At 43.2% G+C, this 21,216-nt stretch overlaps 1 protein-coding gene and 1 long non-coding RNA gene across 10 annotated transcripts in view; both read right to left on the bottom strand.

Annotated features, from left to right (window-relative positions):
• SHLD1 (shieldin complex subunit 1) overlaps positions 1 to 16,042 on the bottom strand; it is a 78,723-nt gene extending 62,681 nt beyond the window's left edge. For 4 of the 9 annotated variants that reach the window (XM_040447628.1, XM_040447635.1, XM_040447637.1 and 1 more), the window contains exons 1-2: positions 15,868 to 16,042; positions 14,752 to 14,936 (exon numbers count right to left, since the gene is read on the bottom strand). In XM_040447628.1, coding sequence (XP_040303562.1) covers positions 14,752 to 14,929 — 178 coding nt within the window. In that variant the 5' untranslated portion in view covers positions 14,930 to 14,936; positions 15,868 to 16,042. Of the gene's footprint in view, positions 1 to 4,057; positions 5,014 to 5,075; positions 5,117 to 14,405; positions 14,654 to 14,751; positions 14,937 to 15,867 lie in introns of those variants that run through there. The other 5 variants (XM_040447631.1, XM_040447632.1, XM_040447636.1 and 2 more) reach the window with 5 other exon arrangements.
• Positions 16,043 to 16,049: 7 nt separating this feature from the next.
• LOC121012463 (uncharacterized) lies at positions 16,050 to 20,024 on the bottom strand. Its single transcript, XR_005782118.1, has 3 exons — positions 18,531 to 20,024; positions 18,314 to 18,394; positions 16,050 to 17,321 (listed from the first exon to the last, which is right to left on the bottom strand). It is a non-coding gene; the product is annotated as an uncharacterized LOC121012463 (long non-coding RNA).
• Between the last annotated feature and the right edge of the window lie 1,192 nt (positions 20,025 to 21,216).

Raw genomic sequence — 21,216 nt, 5'->3', positions numbered from 1 at the left:
GTTGTCTGTCATGACAACCTAAGAAGCAGGCAATATTATAATTTTCATTCTACAGATGAAGAAATTGAACAACGCGAAGTGTAGCAACTTGCCCCAGGTCAGAATCAAGGTCAAACCTAAATCAGTCTAGCTCCAAAACCAAAAATAAGAATGCAGAATATGATCTTTTTAAGTGAAAATGATACAATTAAATAAGTAGCTTTAAGACAACTGGCTCCCATTGAGAAAATAATAAAGCTATCACCCTGCCTCACATTCTACACCAAGAAACACATTTCAAAATTAAAAAAAAAAAAAATTTAAACTGTAAAATTACCAAGAGATACCTAATTTATATAATCTTGGGAGAGAATGATTTTCTAAATATTATACCAAAGCAGAAGCACTGATGGATAAAATTAACTATGTAAGAATTTAAAATCTGTACAACAACAACAAAACGAAACAACACATTTACTTGTAGTAGCCAAAACTGGGACACAAACTAATGGCCATTAACAGGGGGACAGTGGAAAAGATTATAGTGTATTTGTACTCCAGAATACTACACAGACCTTTGGTTGAGCTATTAACATCTAAAGATGATTGTGATAGAACATGGAATTTTAAAAGGTGAGTTGGAGGGGTGCCTGGGTGGCTCAGTTGATTAAGTGTCTGACTTCAGCTCAGGTCAATATCTCACGGTTTGTGAGTTTGAGCCCTGTGTGGGACTCTGTGCTGACAGCTCAGAGCCTGGAGCCTGCTTCGGATTCTGTCTCCCTCTTTCTCTCTGCCCTGCCCCGCTCATTCTCTCTCTCAAACATAAACATTTAAAAACAATAAAAAATAAATAAATTTTTAAGAAGGCAAGTTGGAAAACAATATGTTTTTGTTAGAGATTTCTGGTTTGCTAAAATCAAACACAAACAGAGACCAGACTTGAAAATTCCCTGAATGGACACAACCAGTTAGTCATACATGTAAAGCTTAATTTAGTTTACTTTGCAAGATAAGAGAGGCTAACTTGACCTGGGACACTTCTTGGTTATGTGTCTGAAAATCATAAGCAAAACTTAAATTGTTCCCCCAAACTAATAGGAGGTAACCACTAACCAAACCCTTACATTTAAGAAAATTCTAATATTGTAACCAATTACTGCAAAAGCCAGTCACTGCCTCCACACTACATAAGCTGCTTTATAACAATATACCTCTGAGCTTCATTCTGTGTTTTGGTTTGAGCACTCCCAATTTGCAAAGTGTCTTTTTAGTGTATGCACAATAAACTAATTACTACTTCAGTGATTCATTGGTTTTACTTCTGTTTTCTTTTTTTTTTTCCCTGAACTTTGACAGGTTAAAAGCTATGCATAATCAACCGTACTAAAATACACACATTTACATGCACAGTTTACCAACACTGAGATATATATATTTAAGGTACACTTCCCTAAAAATATACACAACACTACTGGTTACCACCAGGAGGTAGAAAGGGAGGGGAAGAATAGAGAATGTTCTTTTTGCTTCTTTTTCATCTGTGGTATTTTATTTTATTTTTTTAATGTCTATTTATTTTTGAGAAAGATAGAGAGAGAGCACAAGTGGAGGAGGGATGTAAAGACACAGAGGCAGACACAGAATCTGAAGCAGGCTCCAGGGTCTGAGCTGTCAGCACAGAGCCCAATGCGGGGCTTGAACTCATGAATGAGGAGATCACAACCTGGGCTGAAGTTGGAGGCTTAACCAACTGAGCCACCCAGGCGCCCCTATTTTACCTTTTTTAAAGTACCCATTACTTTGGTCATTTTAGAGAAAACAGAGAGTGTATAAAAATTAAAAGGCAAAACTGGGATGAATTGTTGCAAAAAATGCTAAAGAGTTAGTATTCTTGATGTATAAAGTACTCTTACGAATTAGTAACAAAAGATGACAATTTTAATAGAAAACAAGCAATTCATAAAAAAGAAAATGTCCAAGAAAACACAGTATTTCTTTACACTATAATCAGAGAAATGCATATTAAAACAAAAGTCTTTTTCCCCCCCATAATTAGCAAAGTTTCAAAAAGTTATAATATTAGTGTTGAGAAGAGCCTTGGAAAAAATGGTTTTCTTCCCTTTTCTGGAAGGACAAACTAGTAATACATGTCAAAAAAAAGTTTTAATGTGATAGAGCAATTTTTCTTATAGGAATTTAGCTTGAAGAATAATTTAAGATAAATACAAGGGCTTAACCAGAAGGATGTTGAACACAGCCCTTTATAACAACACATTAGGAACAATGAAAATGATCAAAGCTAGGGAATTGTTTATTTGTATAGCAATTTTTACAGTTGTTTCAGAGAAAAATGCAACTATTTCAGAGAAACACAAGAAAACAAAAGAAAACAAAGAAAAGGTGAGCTTACAAGCATTTAAAGAAAAAGGGCCAGGATTTTTATGATGCCCGACAGATTTTTTGGTTGAAAATTTTCTTGAGATATTTAAGACTCCCATGCAGTGCTAGAGATCAATGCAGACAAATCCTGTGAACATTTCCCTACTTTCCCTCAATGTACTTCCAACTACAGAATACTGGCATTAATAAATCCAACAATCTTATTCCGATTTCTCCAGTTTACTTGTATGCATTTATGTATGTCTCTACAATTTTATCACGCGTCTGGGTTCACCCATCCATGACCACAGTCAAGATACAGAATATTTTCATCATAAGGATCCCACGCATTGCTCTTCTAGAACCACATCCACCTCCCTTCTGCCCACCCCAACTCCAAACCCTGACATCTACTAGTCTGTTCTCCAATTTCTAAAAATGTTTGCACTTCAAAAATATTGTGTAATGGACGACAGTACGTCAAGTTTTGGACTTCACTTTTTTCCCCATGAGCTGAATTCCCTGGGAGATTCATTCATCCAAGTTGTGTGTCTGGATGGTTCATTACTCTACTGCTGAGCGGTATTCACTGGCCATACCAGTGATGCACCACAATCTACTTAACGATCTCCTGATGAAGGATACCTGGGACATTCGAGTTTTCGGGTGTTAAGACGAGACCTGCTACGAACATTCATGTATAGGCTTTTGCATGAATGTGACTCTTCATTTGCCAGATAAATGTCCAAGAGTACAAATGCCAGGTGCTCATATGGTAATTCCATGTTTAGTTTTCCAAGAAACTACTAAACCATTTCCCAGAGTAGCTGTGCCATTTTACACTCGCAGCAGCAATGCGTGAGTGGTCCGGCTTCTCTACCCCTTTACCAGCATTTGGTGGTGTTATCCTAGCCATTTCTGTAGGTATCGTTATTGTTTTAATTTGTACTTTCCTGGGGCGCCTGGGTGGCACAGTCGGTTGAGCGTCCGACTTCAGCCAGGTCACGATCTCGCGGTCCGTGAGTTCGAGCCCCGCGTCAGGCTCTGGGCTGATGGCTCAGAGCCTGGAGCCTGTTTCCGATTCTGTGTCTCCCTCTCTCTCTGCCCCTCCCCCGTTCATGCTGTGTCTCTCTCTGTCCCAAAAATAAATAAATGTTGAAAAAAAAAATTTGTACTTTCCTGATGGCTCCTGATGTTGGACACACTTTCACGTGCTTATCTGCCATCTGGATACCCTCTTCAGAGAAATGTCTCTTCATGTCTTTTGCCCACTTTCTACTTGAAGTGTTTACCTTTCTGCAGCTGAATTTTGACAGTTCTTTTATACTCAAAATACTAGTCCTCTGTCAGACAACAGACTTGCAAGTATTTTCGCCTGGTGTGTACCTTATCTTTTCATCCTTTTTATGTGGGCTTTCAGAGAGCAAATTAAAAAAAAAATTTTTTTTAATGTTTATTTATTTTTGAGAGAGAAAGACAGAGAGAGAGAGACAGAGACAGGGTGTGAGCAGGGGAGGGGCACAGAATCTGAAGCAGGCTCCAGGCTCTGTCAGCACAGAGCCTGATGTGGGGCTTGAACCCATGAGTGGTGAGATCATGACCTGACCCAAAGTCGGAAGCTTAACCAACTGAGCCACCCAGGCACCCCACAAATTTAATAAATTTTGATGAGGTCCAATTTATCAATTTTTTGGCTATGGTCTATTTCATTTTCATCATTTCCATTTAGGTATTTTTATAACTTGTATTTCTTCACTGAGTTTTCTATTTTTTCATTTGTTTCAACAGAATGTATAACTGATTGCTGAAGTGCTTTTATGGTGATTGCTTTAAAATCCTTAGCAAATTCCAGTGTCTGATTCATCTCAGGATTGGTGTCTGTGACTCTTCTCATTCACGTTGTGATTTTTGGTTCTTGGTATGACGAGTGACCTTGGCGCTATTTAAGTCCTGTACTTTAGCACACATCCATCCTGTTCAGGTTTAGCACGCAGGTTGTGGCCTACTTTTGCATGGTTCCAATGACAGTTTAATTTTCAGAGCCTCTGCTGCTTATCTTGGTCTCCTTGGTTTATCAGGTACTGTTGAGGCTCCCATAGCACCCTGCCGGAACTGCCTGCAGGACTGACCCAGCCCGTGGGTGTCTCTTGGTAGGGGGTTGATCTCAGGCCCCCTGGGAAGAGGAGGTTTTCCAGATGGACTGCTTGTTGTTGTGGGATATCCCTTTTCCAGTGCCTCCAGCTGCCCCAGTGAATGTAAGAAGGTAGGGAGCAAGGGGAGTCTCAGGCCCACAAAGACAAAGGGGATTCTCGGCCCAGGTCACTACTTGAGTTGGCAGAATCCCCTCACTTGTGCTTGCGGGCCACCTGGGTCTGGTTTAGCAGAGGAGTGAAGTCTCTGGCCCAATGGAGGAGAGTGCTTCCTCTCGCCACTTACTATGATGGGTTTTGCTATAGACGCCCCCTCGTTGGGTGCTGGGCTCTCCTGGTGATGTGGGATGACCCACTGCTCAGTACTGTGGAGAAATGAGCCTACCCAGGCCCCTTCTTGTTGCTAGGTTGCAGGCTGAAATGCACCAAGTTCTGGTCACCTTCTTCTGGTGGGTGGGAGAACAGAAGACACTTTGCGTCTGTGTTGTTCCTTCAGTCCTGGGGCCTGAAACCAATTCCTCTTCTTACCACTGCCCACTGTTCCTTGATCACCTCTCGTGTTTCCATGGTTTATAGCTGTACTTAGCAGGGAGTCATGGGTATGCCATCTTATCAGATCAGAAATCCCGAAAGATTTTAAAAATCTCATTACCCTTTAATGCTACTATAATTTCGTCAAATAAGGCAAATTTAAATCCTTTGGTCTTATCTTTGCAGAAGAACGCAACTTTTTCTTGGCAAATGCACACAAAAAAATCAGATATTATTTTTATGTTTACATTTTCACCTGCAATCAAGCAAGATAAATGAAAAGGTGTCCTCAAATTATATAATGCACTTGCAGTAACTAGACTTAACACTGGTGGCCTTAAGACAAGTTAGCGTCTCAGATTTCGAGTAAAAAAATCTCTAATAACTTGAAGTTTTATTTCTAGTAGGCACAAAAGCTCTGCAAAGGATGAATTATAAAGGCTTAACACATCTGGTACACTGAAATTCTTGTTCTCAGTAACGCTCAGGAATATGTAAAAAATAGTCACTAGAGGGCAGTAGACTCGAACACTGCCCCGTGGCAAGCAATTGCCAAGCACCATCTCCAGGATCTAGACCCGGAGCAGCTGTTTGGGTTTTGCTGGCTGAAAACACAGAATATTATTTTAACTCATTCTCCCTCAAACTCATGTTCTAAAATGGCATTGGCCCACGGGTAACTTCCTCATGTTTTCACTTGCACTGCGCTTAACATTCCCTAATGTTTTCGAAGAGTTCTTTACAGAAGAAAATTCTGGATCTAACGACTGAATATCTTGTGAAGAAACAGGGTTAAATCTCTTGGCTTGTTTGTCGGTTTTTAGAATTTACGTAAAATTTCCACTCAATTCCATTATTTTGCGAGCAGGAAAATTTAGAATGCTATAAAATGTGGTAAGAGTATAGTTTTCCTGGGGCACCTGGCTGGCTCAGTCAGAAGACCATGTGGCTCTCAATTTGGGCTCAGGTCATGACCTCGCGGTTGTGAGATCAAGCCCTGCATTGGGCTCCGCACTGAGCATGAAGCCTGCTTGGGATTCTCTCTCTCTCTGCCCCTCCCCTCCCCTCTCAAAATAAATACATGAACATTAAAATTTAAAAAACCCTGTGACTATAGGCAAAGTACACAGAAGTAAACAAGTCTCTTCTCCCACAGCAGGTGTCCTTGAAACTCAAAAGTGAGGAGCAATGAGAGATGTCACAGATGGCAAATAGCATTCTTGAGCCTTTGAAAAGAACTCTCCTCTTAAACTACTATCTCTAACGACTATTTAAGGTTATCTACAATTTGGCAGCCTAAACTAGAGAAGAATATTCTTCTATTTTCAGAAAAGGGATAGAAAAGTCACAGTTAGAAGTAGTCTGTAGACAGGGCCACCTAAACATAGAAGTCACCAGGTTGCTATGTGACCTTGGGTGATTTTCTTCATTATCCTGGGTTTCGACACTCTCTTGCAGAAAATGACACATCTGGGTGAGCTTGGCAATTTTCAAACTGTTTGGCCCTGACATCCTTTCTTCCAATGACTGCTCATCTAGAAGCCTATGATGCAAATAAGTTGATATGGAGAGCAAGAGTGGAGAGTCCAGGGCCCCCATAAGTTCAGTCCTGACCTTATAGCTCCTAAAGGGATGCTTAGAACACAGTTTGAAAACCACCGGCCCAGGGGCTGTAACATTCTGTAATTCTGTGGGCCTTAGTCATATACACGGATAGTTTATCCTTCACTGCTTGGGCCACACAATTAGGACACACTGCTTCCTTCCAATAGTAGCAAGCAAAGAATTCAACATCCTGTTTTGGACCTGAAAATGAAGCCTACAGTGGCTGAATCTCTAGAACTCACCCCAATGAGTGGTAACAAATCAGAAATGCACTGGCATGCAGGACACTCAAACTTTCCAAATAAAACCCATCAACTGGACATGGGATAGTAAGCACCAGATTTTGTTCTCTGATTTCTCAGAGAATTAGTTCCTCAATCTCCTTCTTTCCCTTCCTCCCTATATTTCAGGTCTGGTTTAAAGGGTGCTGGGTCATTAGCTGCTAGGTTGGATGTCACTTCTAGGTTGGATTGTCACCTCTAAGGGAAATGTCTTTACCATTATTTACATGTGTAGAATACATCCTGACTCCTATTTAAGATGACAACACCACATTCAGAATTCTATAGTTATTATATATAAATTCTATTTTGAAATTTTAGATTTAAGAGCTTAAAGTTTCTTTTTTATCATTTTTTTTTATTAACGTTTATTTATTTTTGAGACAGAGAGAGACAGAGCATGAACGGGGGAGGGGCAGAGAGAGAGGGAGACACAGAATCGGAAACAGGCTCCAGGCTCTGAGCCATCAGCCCAGAGCCCGACGCGGGGCTCGAACTCACGGACCGTGAGATCGTGACCTGAGCTGAAGTTGGACGCTTAACCAACTGAGCCACCCAGGCGCCCCAAGGGCTTAAAGTTTCTTATGGAAATAAAATTTTCCAGAATTACAAATAGATACCATAGGAATCATAGAAAGGAAAAAGGACACATTTATCTATTCTTAAATCGCAAATTCCTTGGATGAAATGCCTATATATTTATATAGGTTACAAAATGGTCTTTGAAGATTGGGATTTTGACAGATTCCAGAAGAAAAAAAAGGAGACATTAAATCACTATTTACTTTAGACATACAACTAGGGCTACCAGCTAGGGCTTTTAATCATCAAGACTTAATCATCAAACATTCAGTTTGTTGTTCACATGCAACCGGTTTTCTCAACAAATGCTCTTAGAAGTCAAAGTTTGAGGAAAGGGCTCAAAAAGAAACATTTACCAACTCCATATTGCAACGTCTAAGCCAAACAACTCCAGAGCAACTCTTTGTCCTATATTAGAAGGCATCTAATAGAATGCATCTCCAGAACAGAGGCTGCAGAGGGCCCTGATGAGATCAGCCACCGATCTCAGACTTTTCTCAACCTATAGCAGTACACACAGAACTTCACTCCAGGAAACCCTGGTGACCTTGTTTTTGAGGGGTTTATCCGAGACCACTGACCATCTCACTTGGCACTTGCATTCTGTTTACTCTATGCTTTTCTCCAGCCCAGTAACAAAAGAGAAAGGAAACAAGTATCTAAGAGGCAGGGAATCCAAGCCCATCGCTAAATGTGTATGGGGGACTAATTGACGGACTCAGCTCAACAGTTTCTGGAGTGGCCTGGAGCTGACCAGGAAGGAAGGAGCACATTTCAAGGACAGGAACAATGCAGCTGAGGCATTAAGGCCTGACTCAGCATAAAAACAAGCCCGACAGGAGTAGCAGGCCTGTGTTAATGAGTAGTTAGACACCAGCAGGGGCCTGCATTCGGCTGGCATGCACCTGTATGTTACCTAGTGCCTTGCCAGTTACTAAAATATTGCAATACTGCTGAACTGGCTGTTAAATATCTTGAACAGGGGTGCCTGGACGGCTCAGTCAGTTAAGCGTCCGACTTTGGCTCAGATCATGATCTCGCAGTTCATGGGTTCGAGCCCCGCATCAGGCTCTGTGTTGACAGCTCAGAGCCTGGAGCCTGCTTCAGATACTATGTCTCCCTCTCTCTCTCTCTCTCTCTGCCCTTCCCCCGCTCACACTCTGTCTCTCTCTCTTTGTCTCAAAAGCAAACGAACATTAAAATAATTTTTTTTTTAATCTTGAACAAATGCTTTGGACATGAGATTATGCAGAGCCTTGACAAGGAGGCACAGGAGCCTTGTTTGGAGTTGGAAGGAAAGTGGGGGTGTACAATGATATCTCAAAGGGATTTAAATAGAGAAACATGATGGAAATGCTGTTTCAAGAAGACCTTTTTGGCAGTGTGGCTCTTCTGTCAGATCTCACCAGGAAGAGAAGGGAGGGAGTTCTGTACTCCTATGCCTGGCTTAGGTGACAAGTTGTTGTTTGTTTTACTACTACTTCATAAGAAGTAGCTAGACAATGCTTGCTCAAGACACCAGTTCGAGACATAGGAGCGGTGTTTATCTAGAGAGACACAGCCCAGACTCACCCGCTTTTGGGTACCCAGACTGAAATGACCAAGGCTTTGAGGTTTTCCTGACTAATACTCTCCGATTCTTATCAACTCATTTCCTAGAAAGTGCTCTGAACTCTCATGTCCCTTGCTGCTAATATCCTCCTCCAGGGCATGAACAGTGATATGGCAGTTGGGCATACAAGATTAGGGCAGAGAAGTGTCCATTAGGTTTAGCTCCTGGGCAAAATCAGCAGCATCTGAGCAAGGGCGGGCTTAGTCTAGTGGGTAGTGGGGGTGAAGGACATGTGCCCAGAATTGAAGAACAATCATAAGAGGAAGTAGAATGGAATATGGGCAACCCCTTCAAAAAGCCTGGCTGGGAAGAACAGGTCAGTGATGGGCAAAGCCAGAGGCAGCTCCATGGTGAAATGGGGGATCCTTTATAAAAGTTAGGCGTCAGCCCAGGTCCCTGTCCTTAAAACCTGGTTTTTCCAGTGGTCCCTGCCATCTCCTAAAATTGAGGCCACTCGTCCCTTGCCTGCTATTCTTCCAGAGGTTACAACTGTGATGCTGACTCCGACCCTGAAGTTGGGACCTTCCCACTCACTGATAAGCCACCTGCACACTGCCTGCCACTTGCTGGGATTTCTGGGTACTCTCGTTGCATTACCTGTTGCAGGGCTGTGCTCTGCTACCAGTAGGCTATTCTACACCATCATCGTGGACCCCATCTCCTTGCTAACTGTGTGTCTGAATTTTAACCATAGGTTTTGACAACTGGGCTAATTTGACTGAATCTTAAGGGTCAGTTCCTGGCTCCTATTTCACCCAGTAGCTAGAGAAGCCAGGTCTTCTCAGGTTCACCCTCAGGTTCACCCTCAGACCTCTGTAAGCAACCTGCCATACTCCATCAGTTCTTGAGGTAGTCAACCATACTCTGAGGTAAGCACAGGCTATCTAAGTGCAACCAACAGTAAGGGAGTACTAGGGCTGGGTGCAGCCCAATGCTGAGATACCTTGGGTGACTATCAGCTGGAAAACTTTGACTGTGTTCACCAATCTCTAGAAGATCAACTTCCTTACAAAACACAACAGCAAACAAGCAAGCCAAGAATGCAAGTTGGCTTGGGAGCTGGATATGTTAAAAAGCAGAGCTAGAACAGTAGCCATCAGAACACCAACGGAGACCAATGTAAAGGTAGGCCGTGTCTCTGAGCAAACAACAGATCCAGAGTTATCCGAACTAGATTAAAATGTGGGCAAAATCTGCTGAAGGGCTGTGGGGGAGAGAATCTGTAATTACAACTACCTATGAGCGTGCAGTGAAGGGAAGGAAAGTGGATCTTACTTATATATACTTCTTTAAATTTTAGTTTTTAAATGTTTATTTATTTTTGAGAGGGAGAGAGAGGGAGAGCCAGGCAGAGGCAGAGAGAGAGAGGGAGAGAGAATCCCAAGCAGGCTCCATGCTGACAGTGCAGAGCCCAACACGGGGCTCTAGCCCACGATGAACCATGAGATCATGACCTGAGCCAAAATCAAGGGTCGGCCCCGTAACTGAATGAGTCACCCAGGTGCCCCGGATCCTATTTATTTATTTATTTATTTACTTAAGATTTTATGTATTTTTTTTAATGTTTGTTTATTTTTGAGAGCGAGAGAGACAGAGCATGAGCGGGAGAGGGGCAGAGAGAGGGAGACACACAATCCGAAGCAGGCTCCAGGCTCTGAGCTGTCAGCACAGAGCCCGATGCAGGGCTCGAACCCACAGACCATGAGATCATGACCTGAGCCAAAATCGCGGCTCAACTGACCGAGCCACCCAGGCACCCCCCCACCCCAGGTCCTCCTTATAAATAGAAAATCAAAACTCAAGACCACAGACAGTTTTGAGAAACTGGAGGTGCAAGATGGTCAGCCAAGAGCAAATCAGGCTGGGTGGTTAGGGCAGTGATTTCCCCCACAGTGTAGGACCGTCCACCTCAGCCATTTCACTGGCTGGTAATGGTCGGATTACCAGTGAGAATCTTTCCTAAATTTACTTAGTAAAAATCTCTTTCTCACAAAAGGCAACTCTGAAATGTTTATAACAAAATAAATAGCTTCCCATGCTGTGTAAATTTCACTTAGTGAGATCAGAATGAAGTTCCTTTTGTGGTGGATACACCTGAGTGCATTTATTCCTGCCTACCATAAGCTATCTGCTACAAAGCTACTAAATGTAAAGGTGGCTGCCTTCCATTGGATCCTAGCGTAATCCCTGCTCCCATCATGATATCTTTCGGATATCATTTCCACTCAGTTCTTGGGAAGCTCTAGGTGATCTGGTCCAATTTTATTTTATTTTATTTTATTTTATTTTTTAAATTTTTTTGAATATTTATTTTTACTTTCGAGAGAGAGAAAAAAAGAGTGCAAGTGGGCGAGGGGCAGAGAGAGAGAGAGAAAGAGAGAGGCACAGAATCCAAAGCAGGCTCTAGACTCTGAGCTGTCAGCACAGAGTCTGACGCAGGGCCAGACTCACAAACTGCAAGATCATGACCTGAGCCGAAGTCAGACACGTAACCGACTGAGCCACCCAGATGCCCCGATCTGGTCCAATTTTAAGCAACCATAACAAGTATCGTGAGTATACAAAAGTACTGCAGAAAGGTGGACTGTACCACAAAATTAAGATTGCTTTTAAATATGTAAGTCTGAATAAAATAGTATCAAAAACTTAATATTCCTCCCTAAAACTGCCCCCCTCCAAAAATGAGTTGTTTGCTGTATCAAGCTAACAAACTTGCCTAGATTCATTTCTGGGAAATTCCTTATCTCAGTGATATCATCCATTTGGTTGTTTTCCAGGTTAGAAAAAGCAACTTTTTTCCAATAAAAATGTGATTTAAAACAGTGCCTTTGGGCTCAGCCCAGCTCCGCCATTTATTAAGTAACACTGGGCAGGCTTCCTAATGTCTCCACATCTACATTTCCTTATTTATAAAATAGGGTTGCTTTCTGCTTCTCAGGTTTGTGGTAAGAATTAAAAGTAGCAATCTTTGTGAACCACTTAGCATGGAGCCCAACAACAAAAAACCTGACAGGCAGCCAGGCTGCCATAAATAGGAGTGATCATTATTCCTGTATTCTAAGACATTCCGATGTCTAGCTCTGCAGAGAAAAGTAACCACAGAACCTTCGTTAAGGTAGTATGTGCAAACCAACATGAGTGTTTTAAACACATGCTGCAGATCAGGAGGCATGGCCACAGGGAAGAAGGAGGAGATAAGACTACCGGATGCTAGAAATGGCTCCATTTGGAAAGGTCAAACTGGGGGGTAGGGTGCAGAGGGGGGGTGTGAGAATGTGTAAGGGTGGAAAACATAAATTGGATGCATTTTAGGAACATCAGACAGACAGAGTTCCCCAATCTCTCTTCTACCTATCCTCGATTCCTGAAATTAAACTATTCTTTAAGGTTAAGGCTAGGTATTCTTAAATGAAGATCATCCTAGAAAAGCTGACACTTGAAGCTATTTGTCTCTGAGTCCAAGTTTCAAATTGTCTTTTGGGGAGGCTCTGAAGGGAGACATATGAAGGCCCAGGGCACATAGGAATGGGGTGGAGGCCCAAGCAAGGAGAAGACAAAGTGAGAACTGGGCCTCCAGTTGGACTGGACCCACTTGGGTTTGGGGTGCATGTGTTCTATCCTAGCAGAAGTGGCTCAGGATTTATATCACTGCACAATAGTTGATAACGCACTTTGCACACGTTAATGGCTGACAGTTGGGCCATGTCTCCATCAATTACACATTTTGACTTTTCTTCTGGGAGGCAGATGCAATCTGACAATCTCCTCCAACACTGATTGTGCTATGGGGCTAAATTCAGGCTTCACCTGATTCAGTGCTGCCTATGACTCCCACTCCTTATACATGGAACTTTCCAAAGTTACTCCTAACCAGCCTTAAGCTACATGTGTGGGCAGTGGAGAGGGGACCAGAGATGTTTTTACGTTGGGATCAGCTTCAGCCCTACATCCATACAAGCATATCTCTTAATGAAATACCAATAGCAGTTAACATTCACCCATTCATTCCTCATACAAGTATCTATTGAGTACCTGGAATTTATATTTCGGGAGATGAATCAATTAAAGTCAAATCTAGGGTGCCCAGTGGCATTCCTGCCGAGGCAAAGAATAAAGCCAGGGAAGGGTACAACAAAGAACGTCAGCAGGGAGGAGGGTGGCTGGCTCTTAGAGGTGGGAGGCAGAGGCCCCGCCCAGTGAGGATAAGAACAGTAGGAGGTCAGGGCAGAGACATGGCAGACCCAGGGTCCAGAGGGCATGGGTGCCATAGGACTTTGGCTTTTGCTCTGAGACAGATGAGAAGCCATGGGAGTTTTGCACCAAGGACTCACATGATCTGATTTGCATTTTTAAAAGGATCCTCTGGTGGATGTGTTGAGAAGAGAGTGTAGGAGGTCAAGGGCAGGTATGGAAAGAGCTGGTTAGGAGTTTGTAACAATAATCCAGAAGACAGGCAGTAGTGGCAGCAGAGGGGGTGGCAAAACGGTTTAGATTCTAGATCTTACTCTGGCAGTAAAGCTGACAGTGATAGACTGGATGTGAGAGAGGTTGAGGATGACTCCAAAGTTTGGGCCTAAGTGAATGGATGGGTAAAAATGCTTTTTAAAGATGAGAAAGGGTCAACGAACAGGTGTGTATATACAAGGGGAAATGGACTGGGGAGGGGGTGGAGGAATTAACAATTTGCTTTAGGATATATCAAATTCCAGAAGTCTAACAGAAATCTAAATGATGATGTCAAGTACACAGAGCTCAGAGACATTAAGAAACATGCCCCAAGTCCCAGAGCCAGTAAGTGGGAGAGCTTTGGGCCCAGGTCTGTGGACCCCCAGGTCTGGACTGGGCAAAGAATGGGAAAGACAAGGGCTTTACAACTAGAGATGGTCAGTAACTGCGTCAACAATCATCATTAAGCTTAAATAATAAACCTTCTGGCAATTCAGTCAGGGAAACTTGTAGAAAAGTTGTTCCCCAAATGCAGAGTATACTCTATACGAGGAATACTGAGTGCCCTACTACTGTCACCTGTAACATTTAACAGGCCCACATTGCTGCATTCTGAAGTTTTAGTTTTTATTTTATTTTTTAATTTATTTATTTATTCTAGAGAGAGAGAGTGTGCACGTGCTCATGCGAGTGTATGCAGGGGAGGGTCAGAGAGAGAGGGAGAGAGAAAATCCCAAGCAGGCTCCATGCTGTCAGCACAGAGCCCAACGTGGGGCTCAAACTCACAAACCATGAGATCATGACCTGAGCTGTAATCAAGAGTCAGATGCTTAATCCACTGAGCCACCCAGGCACCCCAACTTTCTGAAGTTTTAAAAGAACAAAACAAAATTCAATTCCACCCTCTCCCTGTTGAACCTCTGAATGCAGTTGGATGGAGATTAGAAAGGTCCTCAGACAAAAAGGCCTCCAGGAAATAGCTCCTTGTGGTTACACCAGGGAGCTTGTCCTTTGAAGTCTCTCCCCACAGTTGTGCTTAGATAAGATGTTTTTCTACCCGAGACAATGAATCATTCCTCAGAGAGGTGCTATTGGAAAAGAGAGAAACAAACAACCACATACCTGTATGTATGGGGGGGGGGGGGGGGGGTGTCAGTGTTAGCTTGTTTTAAACCCTGTTTCTTACCTGGATCTGCATCAGAAGAGCAAGGACTAGAAAGGGCTTCTACAGAACTAAAAGCCTCACTGTCGGCCTCTTGGTGGGGTCTCTGCAGCACATAATCTCTTATGTCATAAACTGTTGGCAAATCCAAGGCACTGCTCTCCTCGGACTGGCTGCCTGGAGTGGCTTCCTGGGTCGCCATAGTCCTGCTGTGGAGAAAATAATTCAATACAAGAGGCATTGCCTAAGAGGAGGCCCCCATTTCAGTCACAGCTTGAAGGACTAAAGTCCCAGCGCCTTAAAGGCCAAACAACGCTTTGGCCAAAATACTTTCCCATTAGTAACAGTCTTCCTTGTGCTTACTTTAGACCCAGTATTTGTTTACCATGTTTCTTCATCATGAGAAACAAATACTCTCGACACAGAAAGATTAACAATTTCAGCTGGAGAATAAACCGCATGTCTGATAAGGATGAAGCACTGTGAAACACGATAATCCAAGGACTACAAGAATATGTAATGAGAAGAGAGACTGTCTGTGATACATTATGTGGAAAAAAGATTTTTAAACAATAGGTAGGGTTTGATCCAGACTTTATAAAATGCAGAATCATGTGTGGGGTGTGTGTGTGTGTGTGTGTGTGTGTGTGTGTGTGTGTAAGTGAGAAATACACATATCTATAGCTAGAAAAAAAGCATCTGGAAGGATAAATCCCAAATAAACTTCAATGGTAATTAATTCAGTGGTTTAATTGCTGACTAGTGAGATTACGGGTGACTTGTATTTTTATCTGTGGCCTAATCAAACATGCATTCAGCCAATGATCTAACACGCCAGGCCCTGGGTATACAAAGGTGAATGTAATAGACCCTTCCTTCAAGTTGCTCACAGTTTGGGATGATGCAGACGCACCAACATACCATGTAAACACGACGACAAGACAGAGAAGAACCCAGAAAGCAACAGTAAGTTTTCTGGAGAAGGTCATCTCCAAGCATGGGACAGGCCAGGCCAATGCCTGGGGGACAGCGCAAATGCAAGTAGAACCAGCTTTGGCAACCACAAGTGCCATGGGGTGCTGGGAGTTTAAAGTGAGAGTCAAAGAACAATCGCACACGGGTAACTGGGGAGAGACAAACCTTGTGGTTTCAGCTGGATGGCCGTGGGGCTCTTCTGTTCCCAACTCTGGGAAGGACAGCGAGGCTTGGCTGTTGATAGCCACTTGGATGCACAAACGCTCCGGCTGAGCTTTCGAGACCACAAAGGTGCTTTATTGGGTTCATCACTTGGACATTTCTTGTTACATTGGTGTTCCAAAAAAAAAATAAAATAAAATAAAATAAAATTAGGTGTTCCTCATCCTCCCTCCCCAGGTAGACCCCGATCTACTTGTGGGTACTGGATTCTCTGTTGGAAGGTTCTTTACAGTGCATTCAGCTCTGCCCACCTCTCTATAAAATAACTACGGGCCTGGGGAGAGCCTAAACCCTCTGCAACTCTCTGCCTCATAAATTTCTGTAATCAATAAATCATATTGTAGCCAACACCACGCGTCATGACTGCCGTGGGCCGCCATGTGCCATGCAGAGGAGTTTACACGGTCAGATCTGCAGATTTGGCAGCTGGATGGGAGATGACTTTATAGGGCTTCAGCCCAGTGGCCAGCAATCTTAGAAGCAACAGGAATTCATTCAGCTGCCATGGTCCTGGTGAGAGACAAGGAGCATGTGAACTAGGGTAGGGTAATCAAGAGCAGGGGGCAGATTAAGAACATATGTAGGAACTAAAATGAGAGTAGAACTTCATCACTGAACAGGCAAAGGGGCTAAAGAGAAAGAGAGTCAATGAGGAATGGCAGCTTTAATGACCGGGTTAGTTTATCTAACTGCGTTAGAGAAGGAATAGTTTTCGGAGGGGGTGGTATTCCAAATTATGGAATACTGTACAGCTGTTAAGATGACAGTTGGACCCTGAAAGATCTCAAAGACATATGTTTGAATGAAACAAGCAATTTCAGAATAACAGGAACAGTATAATAATAAGGGTAGATAACATTTATCCAGTGCTTGTTGGGTGCCAAGCACTGTGCGAAGAGCTTCATCTGCAATAGCCCCATGAAGCAGGCAATCCTACCACGACCCTCATTTACAATCAGACAGTCAGACACAGAGAGAAGTCGAGTAACTTGCCCAAAGAAACTTCATCTAGAAAATGCCAGTCTGGAATGAACCCACCTCCCAGACCTCCCAGCCTCCGGTGTCTGCACAGCCCAAAGGACCACCCTATCAGGCAAAGATAGGGTGTGTATAAAAACAAATCAACAGAGAGGCCTGGCAAGATTCCTCGTTTGAGGACAATGGTCGCATGCTGTTGTGGACATTCGCCCATGCAGAGAGTGAGCCAAGAGAGCAAGCAGCTGATTGCTTCTGAAAGAAGCAGAGGGATCAAGGTTCCCAAAGAAGCAAGCACATCCTGTCTCTTCACACATATTACATTAGCCAACCAAGCCTGAAGTTTCATCAAACACCTCCGCCACAGGCATCTGTGTCTCTTCCTTCTCCCCTCGTGTTAACAAACACTGCTCTGGAGGCTTCTGGAAGGGAAAAAATAGTTCCGTGAAGGACAGCAGTACATCCTGCCTGCCTGAAAAGGAGCCTTGACATTGACCGTCAGGCAAGAGTGTCATTAGTGATACAAGCAGCAGATTGATGTGATATCTGTCTTTTCTTTTAGAAATCACTGGTATTAAATGTCAAATATATTCCAAACTGGGCATTTGAACAAAAAAAAAAAAAAAAAAAAAAAAAAAAAAAAAAAAGGAAGAAAGGAAGGAAAGAAGGAAGGAAGAAAGAAAAAAGAAAGTCTACTGAAAGGCAGAATCTGGTTTATTCCAAAGTAAGAAACTGTACATGCAAAACATTCTTTGGAATTCTGAAGTTGCCCAGGAGAAAGCAAGTAATAGGTACAGATGAGACCCTTCCTATGGCCTGTAACCACCTAAGCTGACAAGTACGATGCATTGATTATCTCTGCCCTAAAACTTTTAACACAGGGTTCCACTTTCTTCTCCAGAAGAGCTTATTTTCCTCTCTTAAAAGTACTTGGGGTACCTGGCTGGCTCAGTCAAGAGAGCATGCGGCTCTTGATCTCAGGGTTGTGAGTTTGAGCCCCACATTGTGTGTAGAGATTGCTTAAAAGGATCTTTCAAAAAAAAAAAAAAAAAAAAAAAGGGCCGAGGCACCTGGGTGGCTCAGTCTGTTAAGGCCTCCAACTCTTGGTTTCGGTCAGGTCATGATCTCATGGTTTCATGGGTTCAAGCCCACATCGGGCTCTGCACTGGCAGTGTGGAGCCTGCTTTGGATTCTCGCTCTCCTTTTCTCTGTGCCCTTTCCCTACTTGCCCTGTCTCTGTCTCTCTCAAAATAAATAAATAAAACTTAAAAAAACAAAAAAGGCTCTAATTATACAATCTAAGTGTTCTTTTCCAATACCATAGGGGCACAGGCACAAGATGTCTCTCGGTACATCAAAACCTGCTTACCGAGAGAAGACAGCCATTCTCCCATGACTACAGATTCTTACCAACCTATAAATCCAAGTCAGTCAGGGTCCTCAGATAAAAAGCTGTTTAGCTGCATCTCTTTTTTCAGCCAAAGGTCTTCCCTCCCTTCATGTTTTTACAGTGAAAAGTTTCAAACATAAAGAAAACTGGAAAGAATTATCTGATGAACATTCCTATAGCTACCGTCTAGATTTCACAATTAACATCATACTATGATTTTCTTTATCATAAAACTATCCACCTGTCCAAGTCTTTATTCATCTTTAATTCTTCTTTTTTTTACCTATTTCCAGTGACCTGTAATGAAAGGTTCTGAGTTAGTGCCCGGTACAATCAATTTGCATTTCCAAATGCTCACACTGTTAGCTAAGTGAAGCGTGAGTCAGAGGAGGATCAAAGTGGAGCAAGGAGCACAGCTGGGAAGCTCTGCAGAGCAGTCCAGAGATACGCAGGGTCTCTGAAGTTAGAGACTCACTTTTTAGCTGTGTCACCTTGGGCAAGTCACTAACGTCTGTTTCCTCTATCGATAAAAATGGCTTGATGCCTGTGCTTACCTCATAGGGTTGTCATAGGAATTATATGAAATTAATGGATGGAAAATACTCAGTAGAGAATGCATGCTCAATAATATCTAGATCCAATAAGTCAAGTAGTAATAATTAGAAAACAATTTACAGGCTTCCATCTTCCCAGTCTACCTCCTATCCATTTGCCCTTCTATTTCCCATTCAGTAGCCATCTTACTTCTTTCATTCTTATCCAGTGTATTTTATAGTCCATTATCTTGTCAGTACCCTAAACTTCCCTTCCCGAACCATTGTGTTCTTTTATCACACCCATTTGGCAAAACCCTCGCGTAGATGAACACAGTTTCTCTCCCCCCTCTGCAGGGCTAGACATGAGTCACTGAATAGAGCAAGCTGGCTCACTCTAACTGAATAAACATCAACTAGAAATGGGCTGTTTGGCCACATGAATCTTGAGATGTTTATCTCATTACTTCCTCTTCCCCTCTCCTTGACTCTTGTGCTTTCTCCTGTCTTCTTCAACTCAGACGCTTCCCATCTGTCACACGCCTTCCTGCTCTTTTCAGTAGATCTGCTCACTTCCTAACTGACAAAGGAAACAGAATCCAGCAGAGAGGAACTTCCTCCACCACCCGTCAAGCAGAACAAAGTCTCCGACGTCTGCACACTGCTTCACTCCTCTTCACAACACAGAGCTGTCCCTCCTGTGGCAAAGTCCAACCCTCCACCTGCACCTTAAATCCTGCTCTCTAGACCCTTCAACAAGCCCTCAGTGACAACAACCCCTTCTCTCACTTCTCTCCCACTGGATCTTCACTTAGATTTTTCAATATGCCCAAATTGCTCCCATTTTCAACAAAACCTAGCATGTAAGAGAATGTCCTTCTTCTTTGGAAATGCCACTCAAACATTAATTGGTACGGGGAAAGGTGTGCACAACACACTCTCAAATAGTGTTCTGTGTGTGTGTGTGTGTGTGTGTGTGTGTGTGTATGAGAGAGAATGGTAAAGTAAATTGATGGGGCAAGTACAGACAGCTGGTGAATATGGAAAATGCTATTTGGGAGTTCCTTGTACAAGTCTTGCAATTTTTTGAAGGTATAAAATCATATCAACATTAAAAGTTGTCAAGAAGTGGTGCCTGGGTGGCTCAGTCAGTTATAGCGTCTGTCCAACTTACAGCTCAGATCACGATCTCATGGTTTGTGAGTTCGAGCCCTGCATGGAGTTCTCTGCTGTCAGCACAGAACCTTCTTTGGATCCTCTGTCCCTCTCTCTCTCTCTCTCTCTCTCTCTCTCTCTCTCTCTCTGCCCCTCCCCCACTCCTTCTCTCCCCCCCCCTCAAAATTAAATAAACTTTTTTTTTTTCAACGTTTATTTATTTTGGGGACAGAGAGAGACAGAGCATGAACAGGGGAGGGGCAGAGAGAGAGGGAGACACAGAATCGGAAACAGGCTCCAGGCTCTGAGCCATCAGCCCAGAGCCCGACGCGGGGCTCGAACTCACGGACTGCGAGATCGTGACCTGGCTGAAGTCGGACGCTTAAGCGACTGCGCCACCCAGGCGCCCCAATAAACTTTTTTTTAAAGTTGTCAAGAAAGTGGGGTGCCTGGGTGGCTCAGCTGGTTAAGCAACAGATTCTTGATTTCAGCTCTGGTCATGATCTCATGGTTCATGAGTTGAGACCCACATTGGACTCCACGTTGCTTGCTTGGGATTCTTTCTCTCCCTCTCTCTCTGCCCCTCCCTGGCTCCCGTGTGCAAGCACTCTCTCTCTCTCTCTCTCTCTCTCTCTCTCTCTCTCTCTCTCTCTCTCAAGCAAAGGTTGTCAAGAAAGAAAGAAAAGTGAAATGAAAATCTTTGACACCTGCACTCCCCACAGCCAGTCTCCTCTCCTATCCACAAAATTCTCAAAAGTCTAAATTGGTTCATTTCCTCATCTCCACCAACTCAATCACTCTAGCATACGACTTCTAGAAACTCCTTCTTCTGCCATCCTTTGTTTGCTTTCCAGGGAACCACTCTCCTGTCTTCCCATCTCTTTGCCTTTGTTCCTTCCATCCTGCTCTGTGGCTCATCCTCCACCCGCAACTGGACTTTCTCCATGTTTAGCCCAAGGCTCTCTCCTCTTCTTTCCTCCTCTGATACATTAATCACCATCCAGAAATTTCTCTCTAGCCCAGATCCTCCAACACCAGGCCCCACTGCTTTCCAGGCTTCAAGCATAATGGCTTTTCTTCAGGTTCTCCAATAAGCCCCACTTCCTCCCACTACACTTGTCATTCCCTTCCCTAAATAACTCTTCTAAAAAATGGAAGAGGAGCAAACACTTCCCAATTTAGTCTAAGCTCAGCATCAGCCTGATACTAAATCAAGACAAAGACACCACAAAAAACTAT

This window comes from Herpailurus yagouaroundi, unplaced genomic scaffold (assembly GCF_014898765.1).
Source record: "Herpailurus yagouaroundi ecotype Mexico unplaced genomic scaffold, PumYag 196, whole genome shotgun sequence".
In the NCBI taxonomy this organism is placed as follows: domain Eukaryota; kingdom Metazoa; phylum Chordata; class Mammalia; order Carnivora; family Felidae; genus Herpailurus; species Herpailurus yagouaroundi.
The sequence above is the reverse complement of the archived record's forward strand: the minus strand, read 5'-3'. Positions and strand labels throughout refer to the sequence as shown.